Here is a 19,846-nt window from a genome sequence, read left to right on the forward strand (position 1 = left end):
ACTTTTGAATTCCTTGAGGAAAATGCTCCATTAGTCTTTTTGATTAAATTTGTACCTGTGATCTGTGTACATGGACACCCAAATCCCTTTGCTCTTCCAAAGTTCCTAGTCTCCTAAAATTAAGAAATTATTCTGATTTGTCTTTCTCAGATCCAAAATGTATGATCTTGCATTTCCCCACATTTAACTCCGTTCCGCATAGTGGTGCCCACTTGCTCAGTCTGATGACGCGCTGTTCCCCATTAACTTACTGCCATCTGTAAACTTGTATCTACAGCTCGCCATTATCAAAGTCATTAATATATATATATGGTGAAAGACAGAGGCCCCAGTATAGCTCCCTGGGTCACATCACTTGTCACATCCCGCTAATAAACCCGTCATCCTACTATCTCCTATTCCCAACCCTCTCATTACATCTGTTCATCTTTGCTGATATTCCCCTATGAAAAACATTATGAAATGCCAATGAATAGTGCTATTGAAATTTTAGATTTTGATTTAGAATGAATTCTAAAAAGAATCAACACAACCCTGAAATGCCATTTGGAAATCCATATGACAACATCTATAGTCCCTGCAGCTATATACTCCCGTACCACCATGTTAATGACCTTCTCAAAAAAATTCAACTAGGTTAGTCAGATGTGATCGTCCCTTCACAAGTCCATGCTCACTCTCTTTGATCAACTGATACTTGTCTAAGGGCTCAGTCACTCTGTCTTTGATGCTAGATTCCAGAAACTTCCCCATAGTTGATGTTTAAATCTTAGGGTTTGTTGATTCTTTTGTACTCAGTAGGTTCTGAATTCATTCTAAATCAAAATCTGCAATTTGAGTATCACTATACATGTGCTGGTTTGGTAAGCCTTTAGATGGAAAATGTGCCATTGTAAAAATAACCTGAGATGCTGGTGAAAGAAAGAGCATCAGAATGAAGGGCCACTGTGTTTTTAATCCCTGGTGCATCTGATATTCTTCTTCCTGTTATAGGCATGGTGGTAGCTGTCATTTAAATAAAAGGAGTTACATGAAAGCCTGAGGGGGAGCTCATAATTATTATCATTTGCACAAGAGTACAAAGAGTTCTCTTTGCTCATTGCCTCAATGAAAAGCATACTTTCACAAAAAGAGCTATGAAACTCTGACAGATGATACTATAATTCAACTATATGATTTTATTAAAATATGAAGGTCTTAATTGTTGCTTAACTTATACATTAATTGATTACATTATATACTGCAGTATCAGAGTTGATATCTTGATGCTGGTAGAGTACTTTGTTTTTTTTTGATTAGAATAGATGAAAAATTGGAACTCTAAGGTAAGCCTACAACTTGTAGAAATTGGAATTGTCAGATGCCTAAACACCATTGAATTTCTCTTGTATGATATAACATTCCTCCCATCCACTGGTATGCTCTGTTTTGTAAAAACTGAGGGCCGTGAGGTAGGTTTGTGGAGTCCAAATAAAAGTCATAAGGTTCTTGCAGTCATAATACAGTAAGGGACACCATGGAAGAGTGCCAGTTAATCTGTCAGTAGCTTGGGACCACAAATATGTAAACATAATTTAGGTATGGTAAAGCCCATTGATGGTGAAAGCTTTATGCAATGAGATTACTCCTAGCAAAACTTCTGGCAGTGAGCAATTTTTAAACCAGCAACTTCCCTGTAGGAAAAACGTAACACTCAATGACTTTAGCACACCATTGAGAAACCATCTCTAAGTGCTCCACACGCCATAAATTTCTTTGAAGTGCAGTAACTGTCATTATGTGGACAAACAAGGCATTCAGTTTATATACATAGATCCCACAAACTGCAATGGGATGAGTAGCCACTTCATTGATTTTTGATGATGATGATGGAGAGAGGAATATTTGCTAAGGAGTTAGAAAATGGGATCTTTGGCATCCACCAGATCAAAATAGGGAGATGGAGCTTCAGTTTAATATCTTACTCGAAGTACGGTACTTTCAAGAATGGAGCACTCCCTCAGTATTGCAATGAATTGGCAGACAAGATTATATATTCAGCTGCAAGAATTGGACTTTGAAGTAATTGTGCCAGCAACTGAGCCAGGTTGACATTAACATGGACCCACTAAGTGCCAGCGAGGGCAATAAGATTTGACAGCATGGTATTGTTAATATTTGATTGTGATACTGGAACAACAATAGAAAGTAAATTCAATTTTAGTGAGCATTGCAAGATGCATTCCATTTTGAGGAATTGATTCCTCATTTAAAGCTTAATGTGCTATAATGGATGCGCACAGCAAAAACCATTGGTGAACTAATGCACAGCTCCACAGTGCACATGCTGAATTCCCAATCTCTTCCATAAGGAAGAAGTAGGAAAATAGAGTCATCCTTGGAAGCACATGTGGAAGAATGAGGAAAGGTCACTTGACTACTGTTCCAGACATGGCTGGTGTGAGATGGTGTGAAACATGGACACAGTTTGGAAAAGGAGGAGGTAACAAACCATCATTTTTTTTTAAATGAAGGTTTATCATCTGTCCCTTGCAATCAGCCACTCAAATGCATATACACAGCTACAGATTTGAGACTGCAAAAGAACTGTAGGTTTCCTTTTGGGCAGGCTTAATGCACCTGAAATCATGATGATTTGCATGACTGAAATTGGAACACTTTATTCCATTGCTGATTCCTTACCGGAGCGATTTTGGAATCTCTGGCATCTTCTGTTGAGTGCTTTGATGGTTAGCATAAAACTTTCTAATATTTTAACATGCAAATGGAGAATATTATTTTAACATCTTGGGTTTCAGTGTCTCAAATGCATGTAGCTCAACAAATCTGTAGTTAACCAAACAGCAGATGGCAGACTTTGGCTCTAAAATTAATTCGAGCCAACTCAGATGTTCAAATATTTTGGCTCCAAATTATATTCCTGTGAGCAGCCTACCTCAGTCAGTTGACTCAAACACAAACTCTGGTCACTACTTCATTATCAGTTGAAGTTGTGCATTGATTTACATAAGCTGGCTAAGCGATTTCAACCCTGAACTAAATGGAACATGGAACCCTTGGTTCTGACAATTCATTTCTCTTTGGTTCCTGAACCAGCCAAAGCACATCAATTTGGTCCATTCATGTGAACAAGGCAATGCTGTTGGAGAGGGATGCCAAGGAATAACACTGTTATTGAGATGCTTGTATGTTATTCTGAGAAACTCTCAGTAAATTGTGCTTTCCAAAAATAAAAAGAAGTAATTTGTATGATTGAGAAGATGTAAACAAAAAAAGAGAAGCACTTGTTGAGGTGGGGACAGATGAGCAATGATACCGAATGAAAGGAATTTGTGCATAGAGCAAACAATGATTTTGTAATAATGCCCAACAATTAATCATATACATGGTGCATGCACAGAGCTGGGAACTCAATTTTGTTCAGTATCTTCTTTTAAATTCATTCATGGGATGTGGGCATCGCTGGCTAGGCCAGCATTTATTGCCCACCCATAATTGCCCTTAAGGTGGTGATGAGCTGCTTCCTTGAGCTGCTGCAGTCCATGTGGTGTAGGTTCACCCACAGTGCCGTTAGGGAGGAAGTTCCTGGATTTTAATCCAGTAACAGTGAAGGAACGGTGATAAAGTTCCAAGTCAGCATGGTGAACAGTTTGGAGGGGGACTTCCAGGTGGTGGCATTCCCATGTATCTGCTGGCCCTGTCCTTCTGGTTGGTAGCGGTCGTGGGTTTGGAAAGTGCTGTCTTCAGAGGTTTGGTGAGTTCCTGCATCTTGTAGAAGGTACACACTGCTTCCACTATGCGTCGGTGGTGGTGGAAGATGGTGAATGGGATGCCAATCAAGCGGGCTGCTTTGTCCTGGATGGTGTCAAGCTTCTTGAGTGTTGTTGGAGCTGTACTCTTCCAGGTAAGCGGAGAGTACTCCATCATATTTCTGACTTGTGCCTTCTGGATAGCGAATGGCTCTGGGGAGTCTGGAATAGGTTATTTGCCACAGGATTTCAACCCTCTGACCTGCTCTTGTAGCCACAGTATTTATATGGCTAGTCCAGTTCAGTTTCTGGTCAACGGTAACCCCAGGATGTTGATAGTGGGGGATTCAACAATGGTAATGCCATTGAATGTCAAGGGGCGATGGTTAGATTCTCTCTTGTTGGAGATGATCAGTGCCTGGCACTTGTGTGGCGCAAATGTTGTTTGTCACCCCAAGGCTGGATGTTGTAAAGGTCTTGCTACATTTGGACATGGACTGCTTCAGTATCTGAGGATTTGGGAATGGTGCTGAACATTGCACAATCATCAGTGAACATCCCCACTTCTGACCTTATGATGGAACTAAGGTCATTGATGTAGCATCTTGTTTCTTTAATATTTTATTTAAACTTCAAATCAAGCTACGATGGAAGTAGCCATATTTAAACTTCGTCTAACAGCTGGGAAGTTTTGCTATTATGGTTAAAGGATCATTTTAAACACCCCTAATTACACTGTGTTTGTGGTTTCAGATTAACTCATGTGTAACCAAGTTCAACCTTGGGATATTTTCTTTAAAAATACATAGTTTTGAATTAAAACTTAGCTTTAAAATTTGTGAAATATAAAGATTCACATGTGCTACAGAATTTACTGTGGCTTTATTGTGAGAAGAGTTTGGAATGCAGTCAGGTGGCATGTCTCATGTCTTCCTGATTTTTGAACTGATGACCCATAACTCTGTTCCCTGGGATGTTGTACCTGTGGGGCACCCCAAAGATGTACTGGTGGACCACCACAGCCCCCCACTGCCTCCCTGTCTCCCTGGGAAGTCCCCACATAAGGATTACACAGCAATTGCCCAGGAAGCCCAAACTTTTGTTGGGCACTTACCCTGCACTGGGAACCATCCAATTCTCCAGTTTAAATTGCAGTCTTCGGGTAATTCTGACTGTTTTATACAAATAGTTGGGAAAAGTTAGAAAAATTTAAAACCACTTCTACCTCCTGGGTAACTAAAGTACTAATCCTGACCCTACACTGGACCACCTGTACCACCTAACCACCTGCCCGCCACTGCCCACCTATCCCCACCTCCATCCTGACCTAACCAAGCCTCCTGCCATCCTATCTTATGCACGTACTTTCTCCCTGACTTCTCAAAGTGGCTGGACCTTTAAATCTATCTGCTTTGCGGTAGCTAGTTCTGTAAAAAGGGTGTGTGTCTTCCTTTCTCCTGCACTCGACATAAGCCCTCGGAAACCCGTTGCACTCCACTTTTCTCACTCAGCCTGAGTCAGAAGGTCAGGCAAGAAAGGTACGGCTGCATTTAGTGTAAGTAAATAGGAGCTGAGTGGCAATCAGACTGTGATTATGGCCTGATATGTCTTTCATCCAGCACAATCCCATCTACAACATAATCGTGAACATTGTGGGGGTGAGTTTGAGCTGGGGTGACAATGGTATGTGGTTTGTTAGCTTGAAGCCAAAATAAATCCGCACAGTTAAAGACCTCATGAACCACCTTAAGCATCAAGACAACATGGTTACCCAGAAGTTATCAAGCTAGGCTGAACACAGAGAACTAGCTAAAGAATGAAAAAACTTCCAAACTTACCTTTCGATGTTGCTTCCTGATGGTAAGGTTGAGATTAGGAATTGAAAGCAAGTAGGTGAATTCTTTGGAGGTGTTGGTAGACATAAAACTAGCAATCCAGAAGTTGAGTTTAAATCTCATCATCGCAAAATTCAATAAATCTGGTAATTTATGAACTAGTATTAGGAAAAGAAAATGAGCATGAAAGCGACAGCATTGTCATCTGAAATTCAAATTGTTCATTGACGTCCTTCAGACAGAAAATTCTACCATCCCTACCTGGTTGGTCTGATGCATAATTCTAATTCCATGTTTGCACAGTTTACTTTTAGCCCCCTCTGAAGTGGCCCAGCACACCACTTGATTGTCCAAGAAAAGATTGCTACTAGAAAGACCCATTATCATTTTCTTAAGGCAGCTCAGGATGGCTAATGGCTTGACACACCCCAAGAAAAAAAAATGATTCAATATCTCTAATTCTCCTTATTTCTCTCTATCTATTTTGATACTTCCTGTCAATAACCAATGAAAGAAGTAATTTAATTGACACTTTTGTCTTTGCATACAGACTTCAGAGATTAGTGAAAGATCTCCTGAAGCAGCAACAAGGACAGGATAGTGGACCTTGGGCAAACAACAAGGTGTCTTCTCTTGACAGGACACTGGGAGAGATCAACCGCATATTGGAGAAACAGGTATTGCAGCTAGTTACAATTCTTTGGTGATTTTTTTCGAATAGAAGCTCTGGAGACAACTCCTTACGTTTATAATTCTGGAGGCTGAAAGATCATTCATCGTTTGAGTGAATTTTTGTGCAAGGTGTTGTCGAAAAATTTTGTGATTTTAGAGCAGCACCAAATCCTGTTTCAGGATTATAGCAAAGTAATTTGGCCTTTGTACAACACTTTGTAAAAGTACTCTGGATAATGTGAGGAGTCCAACACCCATATACTCACTCCTATCTCCCTCCTCCATCTGCTTGTATGCATCAGTTTTCAATTGCACAAGTCATCTCTCATGAATGTTTTCACCATTGCTATGCAGTCATGATCAGCTTCAACTCATTTGGAGAATAGTTACAGACAACGTTGAAAGAAGCAGTTCGAAAATATCAGATATTGCATTAGCTTCAAAATCCTTACCCTCGTCTATAAATCCCTCCATGCCTTTTTTTCCTATCCAATCTCTACCATCTCCTCCACCCTATATTTCACCCTGAGTGCTTTGTTCCTCTCACCAGGCTTCTGTGCATCCATCCCTGTATGCTCTGCCGTTAGTATCAGAGCTTTTAGCTGCTTTGGTCCTAAACTTTGCAACTTTCATCCCAGGTTCCTTCACCTTTTCCTCCTGCTTTTAAAAACTCTCTCAAGAACTCTTTTTGAACAAGGTTTTGGCCACCTCTTCTAATGTCTCATTTCTTAGCTTGGTGTCCCCTTTTCTTTCAACCATTTGTAAAATGCTTTGGGATTATTTTATGTTAGATGTTGCTATATAAATCAATATAAATAATAACAATATACAAACAATAACAAGTTGTTGCTATTATTTGTGTTGTCTTAATTGTTCTCCTTCTGCTCTTCCTCCTCCTCTACCTGTTCCACGTTGTTCTCCTCTGTTCTGGCTGAGTGGCAGCAGCTAAGGAGCTGAACTTCACCAAAATATAATTCATATTCTGCTCTTAAGACTGGAATTGAGTATATGCCTTTCTGTTATGAAGAAGCAAAATTAGCACCCTCAAACTTTTTTTGGAGTGGAAGTCCAGAATTGCTCGTGGTAAATAAAGAATTGGTTAATTTATGGGAGCGAGAGTGTGACTGCCGTGTAACACACAAAATGCCGCTAAGCTTGATCTCTATTTAACATGACTGTTCCATTTAAGAACACACCATCTCATTGCTGTAAATGGACGCTCTTTTAAGTTGACAGATACTCATAAATTTTCATCTCCAGGTCAGAATAAACTTGCATGAAATGACTGTCTTTTATTTTTTCATATGCTAATCTTTTAAATATGACACCTAAAACACGGTGGGCATGTAATGGTTGCAAGATTTTTGACATTGTTTTGTTTAAATTACTATTGGAGTCATTGAAGAGTATCTGATGATTACAGATAGTACAGAACAAACCTTTCCTCTCCATCTTTTCATTTTATGAACCATAGCTAAAATGAGTCTGGTGGTTGACCAAAGTGGCACACTTGAAATCAGGGGCTCACTACATGGGGAATCTCTCATACATTCATAGTATAGCATGTGACAACATTCCAGAAAGTGGTGTCAAGAACAGCATTGATTGAGATTATGGCTCTTGATAAAATGTCAGTGAGTATAATTTAACGGTATTGTTATGATCCCAACTGATGTTACTACTGGACAAGCCAGATCCCAGGGTGAAACCTGGCTTGATGGATTGTAACTTTTATTTATTTGTTTAGTTATGTGGAGAGTAGCTACTGAACAGAGTCACCGGAGTCAGCCAATGAAGTTTCAACAAAAGAATAAAACATTTATTAAATAAGAGATGACTATATGACAATACTCCTTCACTCATAGCTAACCTTTACAGATTTATATGGATTTGTAAGGATAACACAAGTTACAAAAGTTACCCTAATGTTCACAATAAGTACACAGTCCATGTACACCAATAGACAACTTGTGGTCAGATACACCACACTCTGAAACCAAGTGACAGATGGCACCCCAGACATACGTTATGAATCTCTCCTCAACTCCCCCCAGATGCTTGTCACACCATGAGCCAACCAGTCTCACTGAACTCAGTCTTTCACACGAGGGTTTCCAATCTCCACTTTCCAAGAACTCACTTTAGAATCTTCTCCCAAACTGGCGCTTTCTTTCAGATGCCTTCCGCAAGGGTTCACCTCCAGCGTTTCGAACTCTCCTTCTGATGTTCCTCTCCCCTGGCCACTGCATGCGTTGAAGCTTTCCTCCACGCATTTTCTCTCACTGACTCAACAGTCAACAATACACCACTGCTTCATATGCCCATAGCAACGAGTTACAGACCTTTAGTTGCCTACCTTCTAGCTTCTCATAAGCCTTTAAGCTTGAAACCTGGAGCCTTTTTCTGCTCCTTACTCTTAGCTTCACTTAACAGGACCTTTTCCAGTTTCCTGTCTTTCCTTTGACTGGAAGGCCTGCTTGGGATTTTGCCCCTGGATTTGGGGATTTTCTTCTTTAGCTTTGGACTGGCTATCTGTCCCTTTTGCTCCAGTCTCTCTCTGGCAGCTATTTTCAACCAACTTTAGCTTGGGACTGGCTATCTTCCCTATCTAGGCTGCTTTTTGTTTGGCAGCTGTCTTCAAACTGAACTCAAACCTGTTGTTTCTTTAGTTTTTCTGTGTGCGGGAGTGGAATTTCCTCTTTGAACCTCTGTTGCTAGGCAACAGCACAGTTTTTTTTCTACTCTTTGTTTGCTTAACTTCTCTTTGAGTCGTAGAACTCATTAGAAATGCAGGCTCCTTTTAAAGTGAAACTAAAACTCAATTTGACCTTTTCTTAACATACAGAAATACAAATCAAACATAAACTTTAAAGCTGAAACTCATTCCTAACATCCACAAATACAAATATAACTTACTTAAACTATCTATTCCTGAACAGTGTTAATGCTTGTCTTGCCTCAGGTGTTCTTTGACCTCTTATGAAAGTAACAACTATTGCAGGTGATTTCTTGGTAGAGCACAGAAATCCTTGCATTCTCTGCTGTTTATTTGGTATGGGGGTGGGGAAGTTGAAGAAGCCACCTGACTTTTGAGTTAACTAAGATTTTGTTCAGAAATGATGATTTTTAATCTAAAGATAGATTACTTCTGCTGGTTATATTTATATCAGATTATGACATAATGCTTAACATGTGTGAGCAGTTCTGGTGCCTGAAGGTGAATTCCATAATGCATCCGATAAACTTGCACAAAACTCCAGGAAATCTCTTCATTATTGACTGATGCTACTTTTTTATTTATAGTAAGAAGAGTTAGGTTTCAGTGAAAATTATATGTAGCTTTTTAATCATGTCTGCTGAGTCTCTGTATCCAGGTACATACAACTGGCAGGTTTTCTGCATTTTGCGAGTTAATGAAGAGAGAGCCTTTATAACCATTTTGTTTTTGAGTTTCATACCTGTCCCCTGTCAAGAATCACTCCTGACCACAGCACAAACACAGAAACATCTTTCAGCAGCTGCTAGATTACTTCTCACAATTTGGCATTACCTCCCTGTTTTATATCATGAGAAACCAAAAATATTGCCGGGGCCATTCAATTGTGCTGGGATTACTCTTAAGATGTTGTTATGTTGTAGGTACTGATTTGAAACTAATACTAGTTGAGAGGCGAACAGAAAGTAAACTGTCAGCTCTCTGATGAGGGAAAATGGCGATCTTAGTTTGTGTACACACTTAGAGCTTGATTACAGGTGTTTGAAAGCTGCTGATATTCTAATGCCTGTTCCTATTAATGTTAAAAGTGAAATTTAAGATTAATGCACAAGTGATCAGCACAGCAATACATGTCAGGAAAGGACTAAATTGAAATCTTGGCTTGTGCTGACCTAAACTGCAATGGAAGATAGGGTACCACCACTGGTTTTAGCACCCTTGAGCACTTCCTGCCCCGACTAATATCCAGGGATCTCTACTGGAAATGTGCAAATTTTAGATGGGGGCAGAATTTGACTGAGCTCTGAGACCCCATATATGGCTAAACAGTCTGCTGACGCATACTGTAAAGGTTCACATATGAATAGTGGCCATTGGAGTGAGGGGCCAGAGGCTGTCTGTTGCTCGTGGAAATTATAATGCAGGAAGGAGACAACTCCCTCAAGAGAGAATAGGGGGAAAAAAAACAGAGAGAGGTTAAAACTGTTGAAAAAGATCTCTAGTAATTTGATATTATACTGCAGCCTGTGTGGAGCCAAAGCAACAGCAACATGGTAAAAACATTCTAATGGAGCTAGTTGGGATAACAGATGCTGAAACATGGTGGGAAAGATGAAGAAGGGTAACCGAAAGCCTGATTGTAAGAGTATTTTTTTGAGAGAGTTTTTAAAAATGGAGATAGAAGTATAGAGGTGAAGGCTTTTAAGAAGGGAGTGGGACCGAGGAGGCCGAAAGCTGTGTTCCAATGATGAGCAAAGGAAGAAGGAGTGCACAAAAGGCCAGAGTTAGATCAAAGGGTGTTGGAGAGCATTTCAGTCTGAAGGAGGTTGTGCTTTCACTTGGAGGAATTTGAAGGTGAGGGTGAGAAATTTAAATGTAATACTTTAGGTGAAAGTAAGTCATTGCAGGCCAATAAGGTTGAAGGGATTGCTTGACAGGAAACGCATAATGTATATCAGGATGTGGGTGTCAATATTGAGGACAAGTTGGAGTTTGTGAATGGTGGAGAATAGGAGGTTAGCAAGGAGGGCATTGCGATAACTGAGTGTAGAGGTGACAACAGGGTGGAAAGAGGTTTCAGTGAAGGAAGGGCCAGAGGTGAAGAATGTTACAAAGGCAGAAATAGATGGTTTTTTGATGGATAGGTTTTGAAGCTGAGCTCGAGGTAAAACAGAGTGCCAAGGTTTTATCCCAAGTATGTAGACAGGGAGTCGCTGGCAAAGGAGTAACATTTATAACAGGGTCTAAAGAAGCTGGGTGTTCAGTTAAAGGAGGCAGCCAAATATTGCATTTCAAAGGTAATCTTATGCCTTTTACAATTTAGGCAACTTCATGCTCAAATTAGATTGCACAACTTGCTTTTGTATAAGCCAAAATCATTTTACATCAATGAAAACAGCACTGTATAACCGAGCCTTTTAATTTCTTTTGACCCTGAAAACAAACAGACCTAACCTGCCAATGGCAATGTTTTCAATAGCCTGCAAGTTCTAATCTGTATAGGCAACAATGGCTGATTCAGATGCTGTTTTATGAAGAAGAAAAATTAGCATCTTCAAACCAGCAGGCTGTAATTCTGTTGCAAACCTGAAAACCCAAACACATCTCATTGTCAATGAGCTGTGGATAGAATCCTGATGGTGTCAATCATTGACTGATGGGTGGGAACAGACACTCTTAATTGAATTTCCCTGGGGAGAGTGAAAAATATCTAGAGATGGTGGGGTGGAGTCTTTGAGAAGCTGATATCCATCAAGGCTGTCAAATTGTGTGAGAGCTTGTTACACAGATGTACATTTGCTAATGACTCACTTGTCTCAGGATATTGGCCTAAGGGACAGCAGAATAGATGGTTTCTCCTGTTCATTTACAAGTTTATGCATTTAAAAGCAAAACAAGAATATAAATAGTTTCAACAATTAATGGTGAATCAAAAATTGTATTGTATTAGAGAGTACAATCAGATTTCTGGAATCCGTAACCACTGATTTGTCCAGTGTTCCTCGTGTCTGCCACCCCCCACTTCCACAAACTGCAATTTATCTGCAGCATTAACCCCTACAATTGTTTGTACCCCCTACCATTGTTTGTACCCCTGCATCCCTATTCTCATCCCCATCATGGTAATGCTTCACTTTCTCGGTGATCTATTTCAGCTGCACCTCCCAACAACCTGCTCCTTTAAAACTGACACTTTCCTTGTTCTCCACTCAACCATTAATGGCTTCTCCTTTAATCACTACGCATGTGCCTTCTGGAACTTTGGCTCACAGCTTCCACCTCCCTCCCTTCCTACCTTTAAAAGCTTTAGAGGAATTTTCCCTGTGACCATGCTTTCGCTACATCCAAGCCCTTTTTATTTTTGTTCTTCTGCCTGCTTGGTGTCTGACCTTTATCCACCAACGTAAAGCATATTTGTGTACCTGATGAGCACTGTAAAATGCAAATCCTATTGTGCTGATATCAAACTAGTGCTACTCTCTCTCTCAGTAAAGCTTACCAAAATGTCTTGCATTTGATTGCATTGATTAAAGTAATTTTTTGATAGCTTAGGACATGTTTAAATAATTTCTATATCTGTGCGCAGAAATTAGGGTGCTACAGTTGACCTCAATGTCTTTAGACTGAGAGAGAGCAATCAGTATGGGTTCCCAATTCTGATTGCTTTTCAGTGATTTGTACTAGACTGCATGGATGTAAGATGAAGACTGAATCAGGCTCAGCTGTGATCCTTCCCAAACCTAAGTAACCTCCTGAAACTCACTATATAGGTTCATTGAGCTAGGCACGAAAGGACAACTTGGGAAAAGGGAACTATAGGGCCAATTTCTGCAGTGTTCCTCACGCACAGTGAAGACATGTCAGGCCATGTTACAGGCAGTGAACAAAGTGCTGGCATCGAGCAGGAAGGATAAAGGAGGGGTTGATGGGAGTGAAAGCACAGTCAAAGACCAGATTTGGAGGAAGAGGAGGTGCTGGTGTGGCTTTTTTTAAAAACTCCTTCATGGGATGTGGGCATCGCTGGCAAGGCCAGCATTTGTTGCCTGTCCCTAATTACCTTTGATCAGAGTGCTTGCTAGGCCATTTCAGTGGGCAGCTAAGAGGATCTGGGGTCACATGTAGGCCAGACCAGATAAAGATGGTAGATTTCCTTCCTTGAAAGACATTAATGTACCAGATGGGTTTTTACAACCATTGATGATAGTTTCATGGTCACCATTACTGAGACTAGCTTTCAATTCCAGATTTTATTAACTGCATTTAAATTCCACCAGCTACCATGGTGGGATTTGAACCCTGGGCCTCTGGATTACTAGTCCACTGGACATTACCACTAGGCTACCGTTTCTCCCTGCTGCTAAGTGGGGCAGCTTATTGTGAAAGGGGGAACAAGAACCAGGCTAGTATTGGAAAAGCAAACAGTGTGTGCAGGGTCATGTGGTTGAAGGACGTCATTGAGATAGGGAAGGGCTTGGCTGTGGAAAGATCTGAAGGCAAGGATTAAGCTATTAGAATTAAATAAAGTGAACACCTTCAGGAGACAGTGGGCAAAGAAAACTGATAGAAATAAAGAGCTGGAAAATATTTTACCTCCCTGCATGTTTTCCCTAATTTAATTCGCTGAGTTTTAAAATGATTTATATTTATGCAGTGGAGACAGAGTTTGGTAACCTCTTTCTAATGTCCTACTCTAATCCTCCTGCACCGCCTCCATGTTATGGCTCTGATTGAAAGGAACCTAGAACATTTCTGTGCTACTGATTTAATCATTGCTGCAAATATACTAGTTCAAAAAGAATGTCACAGCACGTTTTTCTATCCTCTGATATCAGTGACTATTTGTTACCTATATACAGGGGAAGCAAATTAAAATAATTACTTGATTGGAATAGAATTTATTTTATCTCTAAACCAACTTATATCACATGTAGGAAAATTGAGACTCTCTGAATTGCTGACATTATAAAGGTGATGTCCTGGTCCCATTTTCTCCTTTGCCCTTCTCTATGGAGGTGCCCACTGTCTCTCTTGATGTCTCTTTCCCACCTCCCCTTCTTCCCCTACCGCCTTACTTAAGTTGGCCACGTGATGTGCAAACCTGCAAATTTATGTTATAGCATTCTGTGGTTCAGTGTGATAGAATATCATTGCACTATGCTATTCACTCTCCAAATTCAAGATTAATAACAACTATGAATCCTGGAACTCTGAAATAAAAACATAAAATTCTGCAACTCTGTAAATATAAAAGAAAGATGTATATATGTAAGTATGAAAATGAACTTTTTATGAAATAATTTTAACAGTACAGTGACAAAATGCACCTTCAGTATGTATACTTAAAGGAATGTATGTCTGGGGTGACTTAGTGGCTTCATAAAGTTTCAATGAAAGATTCAGTATATTTATCAGATTGAATTATGGATAGAGGCAAAGCCACCATTGTCTCAGACGGAGTATTTCGGTGATTTTGTCTCATAAGATTTTCACCTAGCCTCCAGCTAAATTCATTTAAATAAATTTGCTTTTTTTAAAAAAAAATTACCTGCGTTGGCTATTGACCTCTGATCAGAAATTGTCAGATAATGATAACCAGTACATCCACTGTGTGACTTTGTTGACTTTTATTAGATGGTCCCACTAAGTGACCAGTTAGAGTATCTTTCAGCAGCTTTATTTACTCCCCCTCTCACCCCCATCCTTTTCTTTTTTGCAAAATTTGCCAGCCAGATATGATTGTTCTGAACAGTTTTACTTCCTGGTTGCATCTTTTTTTTCTGGAGGAATCTAGTAATTGGCTTGCATTTTTCTTTTTACACTTTTTAAAAACTCAGTGATTTTGGAGATTTGATGTGCTTTTCCCATTGATATTATGGGCAGTGCATATTTCAGAAAGTCCCCAACAATAGTTTGCTAATGTGACTGTCAGTTGATGGTGCAATTTCAATAAGTGTTTGATAAAATTGTCATGTCTTAAGGGATTAAATACCCCATTGATTGACGTTGCTGTCAGAAGGTGTCTGGAGATATCTAATATGTGCGGCTTTGTAAAACGAGCTTTTCAGTCGTCGCAACTCAGAAAACACAAGCTCTTCAACTTCTGTGCATTTAAGGGAGAGTCCAGTAAAGTAGTTTGCAAACAGATTCAAAGCATGGGTTAGTGTAGAAATAGAATGCGCTTGAAAGATGTCAAAGGAAACTCAGCACACCTGATAGATGACCTTATGAAGGAAAATTGATAGTGTAACATGTTTCGAAAGAACATTTTGAATGCTTTACAGCACTGAGGTTAGGTGCATGTTGTCCATTTTTGATTCATGATTACGTTTGTTTTGCTAAAATTAAATATTTAATTGGAATACTGTGGTAACATAATCAGTTCTTCGGCAACAATTCAGACAGCTTATGAGTGATTGTTAGAAATTATGATTGCATTAATTTGAAGGGGGAGTTGAAAAATTAAAGTTGAATTCGAAATAAAATATATTAAAGTGCTGGATCCATAAAGAGGGAGAAATTGGTTAACTTTTCAAGTGCAAAATCTTGGTCAGATTTTTTTCCCCCTTTTTCAGATGGCGATGAACTGACTGTGTAGTTGTAAAATTTTCTATTTCATGTTTCCAACATTTATTATTCTGTTATTTTGAATTACACTTGCTTCTCACAGGTACTTTTATCCTGAGTGCTTAGCCGTTTGGGTTAATGAACACGAAAGGTTCATTTTTCTGTTCATTTTTGCTTCTGTATAGCTAAGTCCGGGGAAGTTTTTGGATACTGAATCAAAGTTTTGAATGTGTATGGCTAGTGTTAAAACTGGGATAATAAGTAAGCTTACAAGCTGCTGGCAGAGAGTTTACAAGGCACCAGTATAAAAACAGAAAATGCTGGAAAAACTCAGCAAGACTGGCAGCACCTGTGGCAAGAGAAACAGAGTTAACTTTTTGAGTTGGTATGACTTCTTCAGAGCTAAAGAGAAGTAGAAGTGTAATGGATTTTTTTACTGTTTAAGAGGAGGTGGAGCAAAATAAAAGGTCAGGGATAGGTGGGAGCTAAGGAGAAATAGATGCCATGGACAAAGTACAAAGGGAGTGTTAATGGTAGTGTTAAAGACTAAAGAAGGTGCTGATAGTGGCATAAAGGTAAGTTGGCAGATGGTCAATAGCAGAACAAAGGTCAGTGCCCTGTGAAAGTAAAACGAAAACAAGTCACAGGTGGCCCTGGGATGGGAGGTGGAAGGTGGTTGGGGAGAAAAATAATAAATTTTAAAAAATAAATGAATGAATAAATAAAAATTTTTTAAAATAATTTGTTGTGATTCCAGCTGATATTACTGGACAAGCCAGATCTCAGGGTCTGCATTCAAAGGATCATCCTCCACCATTTCCGCCAAATCCATGCCACCACCAGACACATCAGTTGCCAACTCCAGCATGATGCCACCACCCAACACATCTTCCCCTCAACCCCTGTCAGCATTCCATAGGGACTGTTCCCTCTGTGACACCCTGGTCCATTCCTCCATCACCCCCAACTCTTCAGCCCTTTCCACAGCACCTTTCCATGCAATCGCAAAAGGTGCAAAATCTGCCCTTTTACCTCCTTCCTCCTCACCGTCCAAGACCCCAAGCACTCCTTTCAAGTGAAACAGCGTTTCGTTTGCACCTCCTTCAATTTGGTCTACTGTATTCGCTGGTCCCAATGCAGTCTCCTCTACATTGGAGACACTAAACACAAACTGGGTGACTGCTTTGTGAAACACCTTCGCTCAGTCTCCAGATATGACCCAGACCTTCCTGTTGTTTGTCATTTCAACACCCCACCCTGCTCTCATGCCCATATGTCCATCCTTGGCCTGCTGCAATGTTCCAGTGAAGCTCAACGTAAACTGGAGGAACAGCACCTCATTTTCCGCCTAGGCACTTTACAGCCTTCCAGACTTAACATTGAGTTCAACAACTTCAGACCATGAACTCTCTTCACCATCTTTACTGTTTCTTTAATCCAATTATTTTTAATTTTTGTTTATGTACTCATTTGAAAAATTTTTTAAATCCTTTTTCCCCAACCACCAACACACACACGCCCACACCACCACCACCACCCCGCGCCCCCCCCCCCGCCACCCGCCACCCGACACAGGGCCGTCAGTCAGTGGTTTTTATGTTTTGCTTTCAGAGAGCGCTGACCCTTGTTCTGCTATTAACACATTCTGCAATCTTACCTTTATGGCACTATCAGCACCACCTTTGTCCTGTGCCCATGACATCTTTGTCAAATTTCTCCTTTGCTCCCATCTACCCCTGACCTTACGAACATACGAAAAAGGAGCAGAAGTAGGCCATTCGGCCCCTTGAGCCTGCTCTGCTATTCAAAAAGATCATGGCTGATCTGATTGTTTTGAGTTCCACATTCCCATCTATCCCCAATAACCTTAGATTCTTGTTAGACAAGGGAATCATTCTATTTCTGCCTTAAAAATATTCAGTGACCCTACCTCCATTGCCTTCTGAGGCAGAGGTCCAAAGTGGCACAACCCTTTCAGAGGAAAAATTTCCCCTCATCTTGTCCTATAAGGGTGACCCCTAATTTTAAAACAGTACCTCCTAATTCCGTATTCACCATCAAGAGGAAACATCCTTTCTACGTTCACCTTGTTGAGACCGTTCAAGATCTTACATACTTCAATCAAGTCACCCCTCACTCTTCTACTCCAGTGTGTCCAACCTTTCCTCGTAAGACAACCCGCTCATTCCAGGTATCAGTCTAGTAAACCTCCTCTGAACCGCCTCCAACGTATTTACATCCTTCCTTAAATAAGGAGACCAAAACTGCACGACAGTATTCCAGATGCACCAGTGCCCTGTATATATGAAGCATAACATGCTTACTTTTATGTTCAATTCCTCCTGTAATAAAGAATAGCATTCCATTAGCCGCCTTGATTAGGTGCTGTACCTGGTTACTAACTTTTTTGACTCATGCACAAAAACACCTAGATCCCTCTACACTTTGGAATTCTTCTATTTTGCACCGCCCCCTCTTAACCTGTATAAAATCCATCACATTTCTACTTCTCTTTCGCTCTGATGAAGAGTCATATGGATTTGAAACATTAACTCTGTTTCTTTCGCCACAGATGCTGTCAGACCTGCTGAGTTTTTCCAGCATTTTCTGTTTTTATTTCAGATTTCCAGCAACTGCAGTATTTTGCTTTAATCTTACTGATTTAACTGGTGTTGTGATGGCATGCTAAACCGTCATAACAAACCTTGATTTATCTATGAACATCAACCAGAACCCCAGACTGAATTGCTGCTTCAATGTCCTGCTGGATGTTTACTCTTTATAGGTACCAAGATTAGGGAAATGTCTACTGAAGATTCCTGCTTTGAACACCATGAAGTAGGCTTTCATAGTACAGCATATTAACAACAGGTCTTTGTTAACAACTCATAACTATATATATATATATATATATATATATATATATTTACTGTAGAGGGTACAGGAATGGAGCTGACTCTAGTCTAGGCCTTAACCCAACCCTATCCATCTCTGGGTCATGTGCTGCCTTGTATCACCCAGTGGGCGATGCTGTACTCATTCCCACATTAACCCTTTACGTACCAGACCCTACTACTGCATATATCTCTGTTTTTAGTAACAAATCTACATATGGAAAATCTTTATTATTGCTGAAAAATTAGAGATGTTGAAGCTTTTCATCTTGCACTTATCAGGACACTTGCTAGACCACCAAAATAAGGGGAAAACAGTAATTAATTTATACTGTATGTGAAGAGAGTGCTGATTGGTTGGCAAGTGGATTCTGATTGGTAGAGATGTTGCCATGGATAATGCGTCACTGATGGTGACTGACAGGTGACTGCCAAACATTGTTTGAAATTTAAACCAGGCAGCTTGACCCTGATTGGTCAAGGCATTGCACTGAGGAATGAGTCAGCAAATAGCTGTCACTTATTTCATTTAGCAGAAACAGACACAATGTGTGTACATGTTCCTTCTGTCTGCAAAGAACAGGGCCCTGTCTATTAATACATGTAGCTTTCAGTACACACACATGCACCACATTGCGAGCCCAACTGACAATTTTAAATTGCTTGTCAGCGTAATCCTTAGCACACTGAGGATTATTTAACAAATGTTGTCCAATTGCGGAATCACACCTAATATTGGACACTGTGTTTTGAGTTTTGTAAGCACGGGCTGGTTGGGTTCAGTCTGTGCCCTGCTGTCGCGTGCAGCGGCTGGGACATGCTGTTGGAAATGATCTGCCAGTCTTTGGGATGTACGGCCTGCATACCTAGCATCTCACTGGCACTGAAATTCTTATGCCACATTACTCATTTGTGTGATAGGCAGAACGTCTTTTTGGCTTGATGGCAGCATCCTGTTAGTGGTGGATGCCACCCATGTTGCTACTGCATAGTAACAGCATGAAACAGCTAGCTTCATCTGTTGCTCAAATTTTTGAGATACCTTGCCCTTTCAAGGTAATCTGAGGTAGACTGAGCATGTTTCAGGGCAGGAGGTGACAGTTTGCATGATATATAGCGTGAAATGATCTGATCAGTCATTATCCTGCAGGATGCCTTTCGTGAGCCCTATTTCAGCATCAAGCTTGCATGGTGAGCAAATGGCTCGGGCCCTATTTACAAGGTTGTCGATAAGACCATACCTATAGCATGTGGAACTGTAAGAATTCCAACGCGTGTATTGATTTTTATACCATTTACCAAAGTCCACCAACCACAAGGCTCAAGTCAGGAGTGTGATGGAATACTCTCCAATTGCCTGGATGAGTGCAGCTTCAACAACACTTGAGGAGCTCAGCACAAAGCAGCCCACTTGAT

At 40.3% G+C, this 19,846-nt stretch overlaps 1 protein-coding gene across 4 annotated transcripts in view; it reads left to right on the top strand.

Annotated features, from left to right (window-relative positions):
- scaper (S-phase cyclin A-associated protein in the ER) overlaps positions 1-19,846 on the top strand; it is a 294,594-nt gene that overhangs the window by 146,038 nt on the left and 128,710 nt on the right. For all 4 annotated transcript variants that reach the window (XM_041178256.1, XM_041178255.1, XM_041178258.1 and 1 more), the window contains one exon: positions 6,135-6,261. In XM_041178256.1, coding sequence (XP_041034190.1) covers positions 6,135-6,261 — 127 coding nt within the window. The remainder of the gene's footprint in view (positions 1-6,134; positions 6,262-19,846) is intronic.

Source organism: Carcharodon carcharias, chromosome 32 (genome assembly GCF_017639515.1).
Source record: "Carcharodon carcharias isolate sCarCar2 chromosome 32, sCarCar2.pri, whole genome shotgun sequence".
Classification (NCBI taxonomy): domain Eukaryota; kingdom Metazoa; phylum Chordata; class Chondrichthyes; order Lamniformes; family Lamnidae; genus Carcharodon; species Carcharodon carcharias.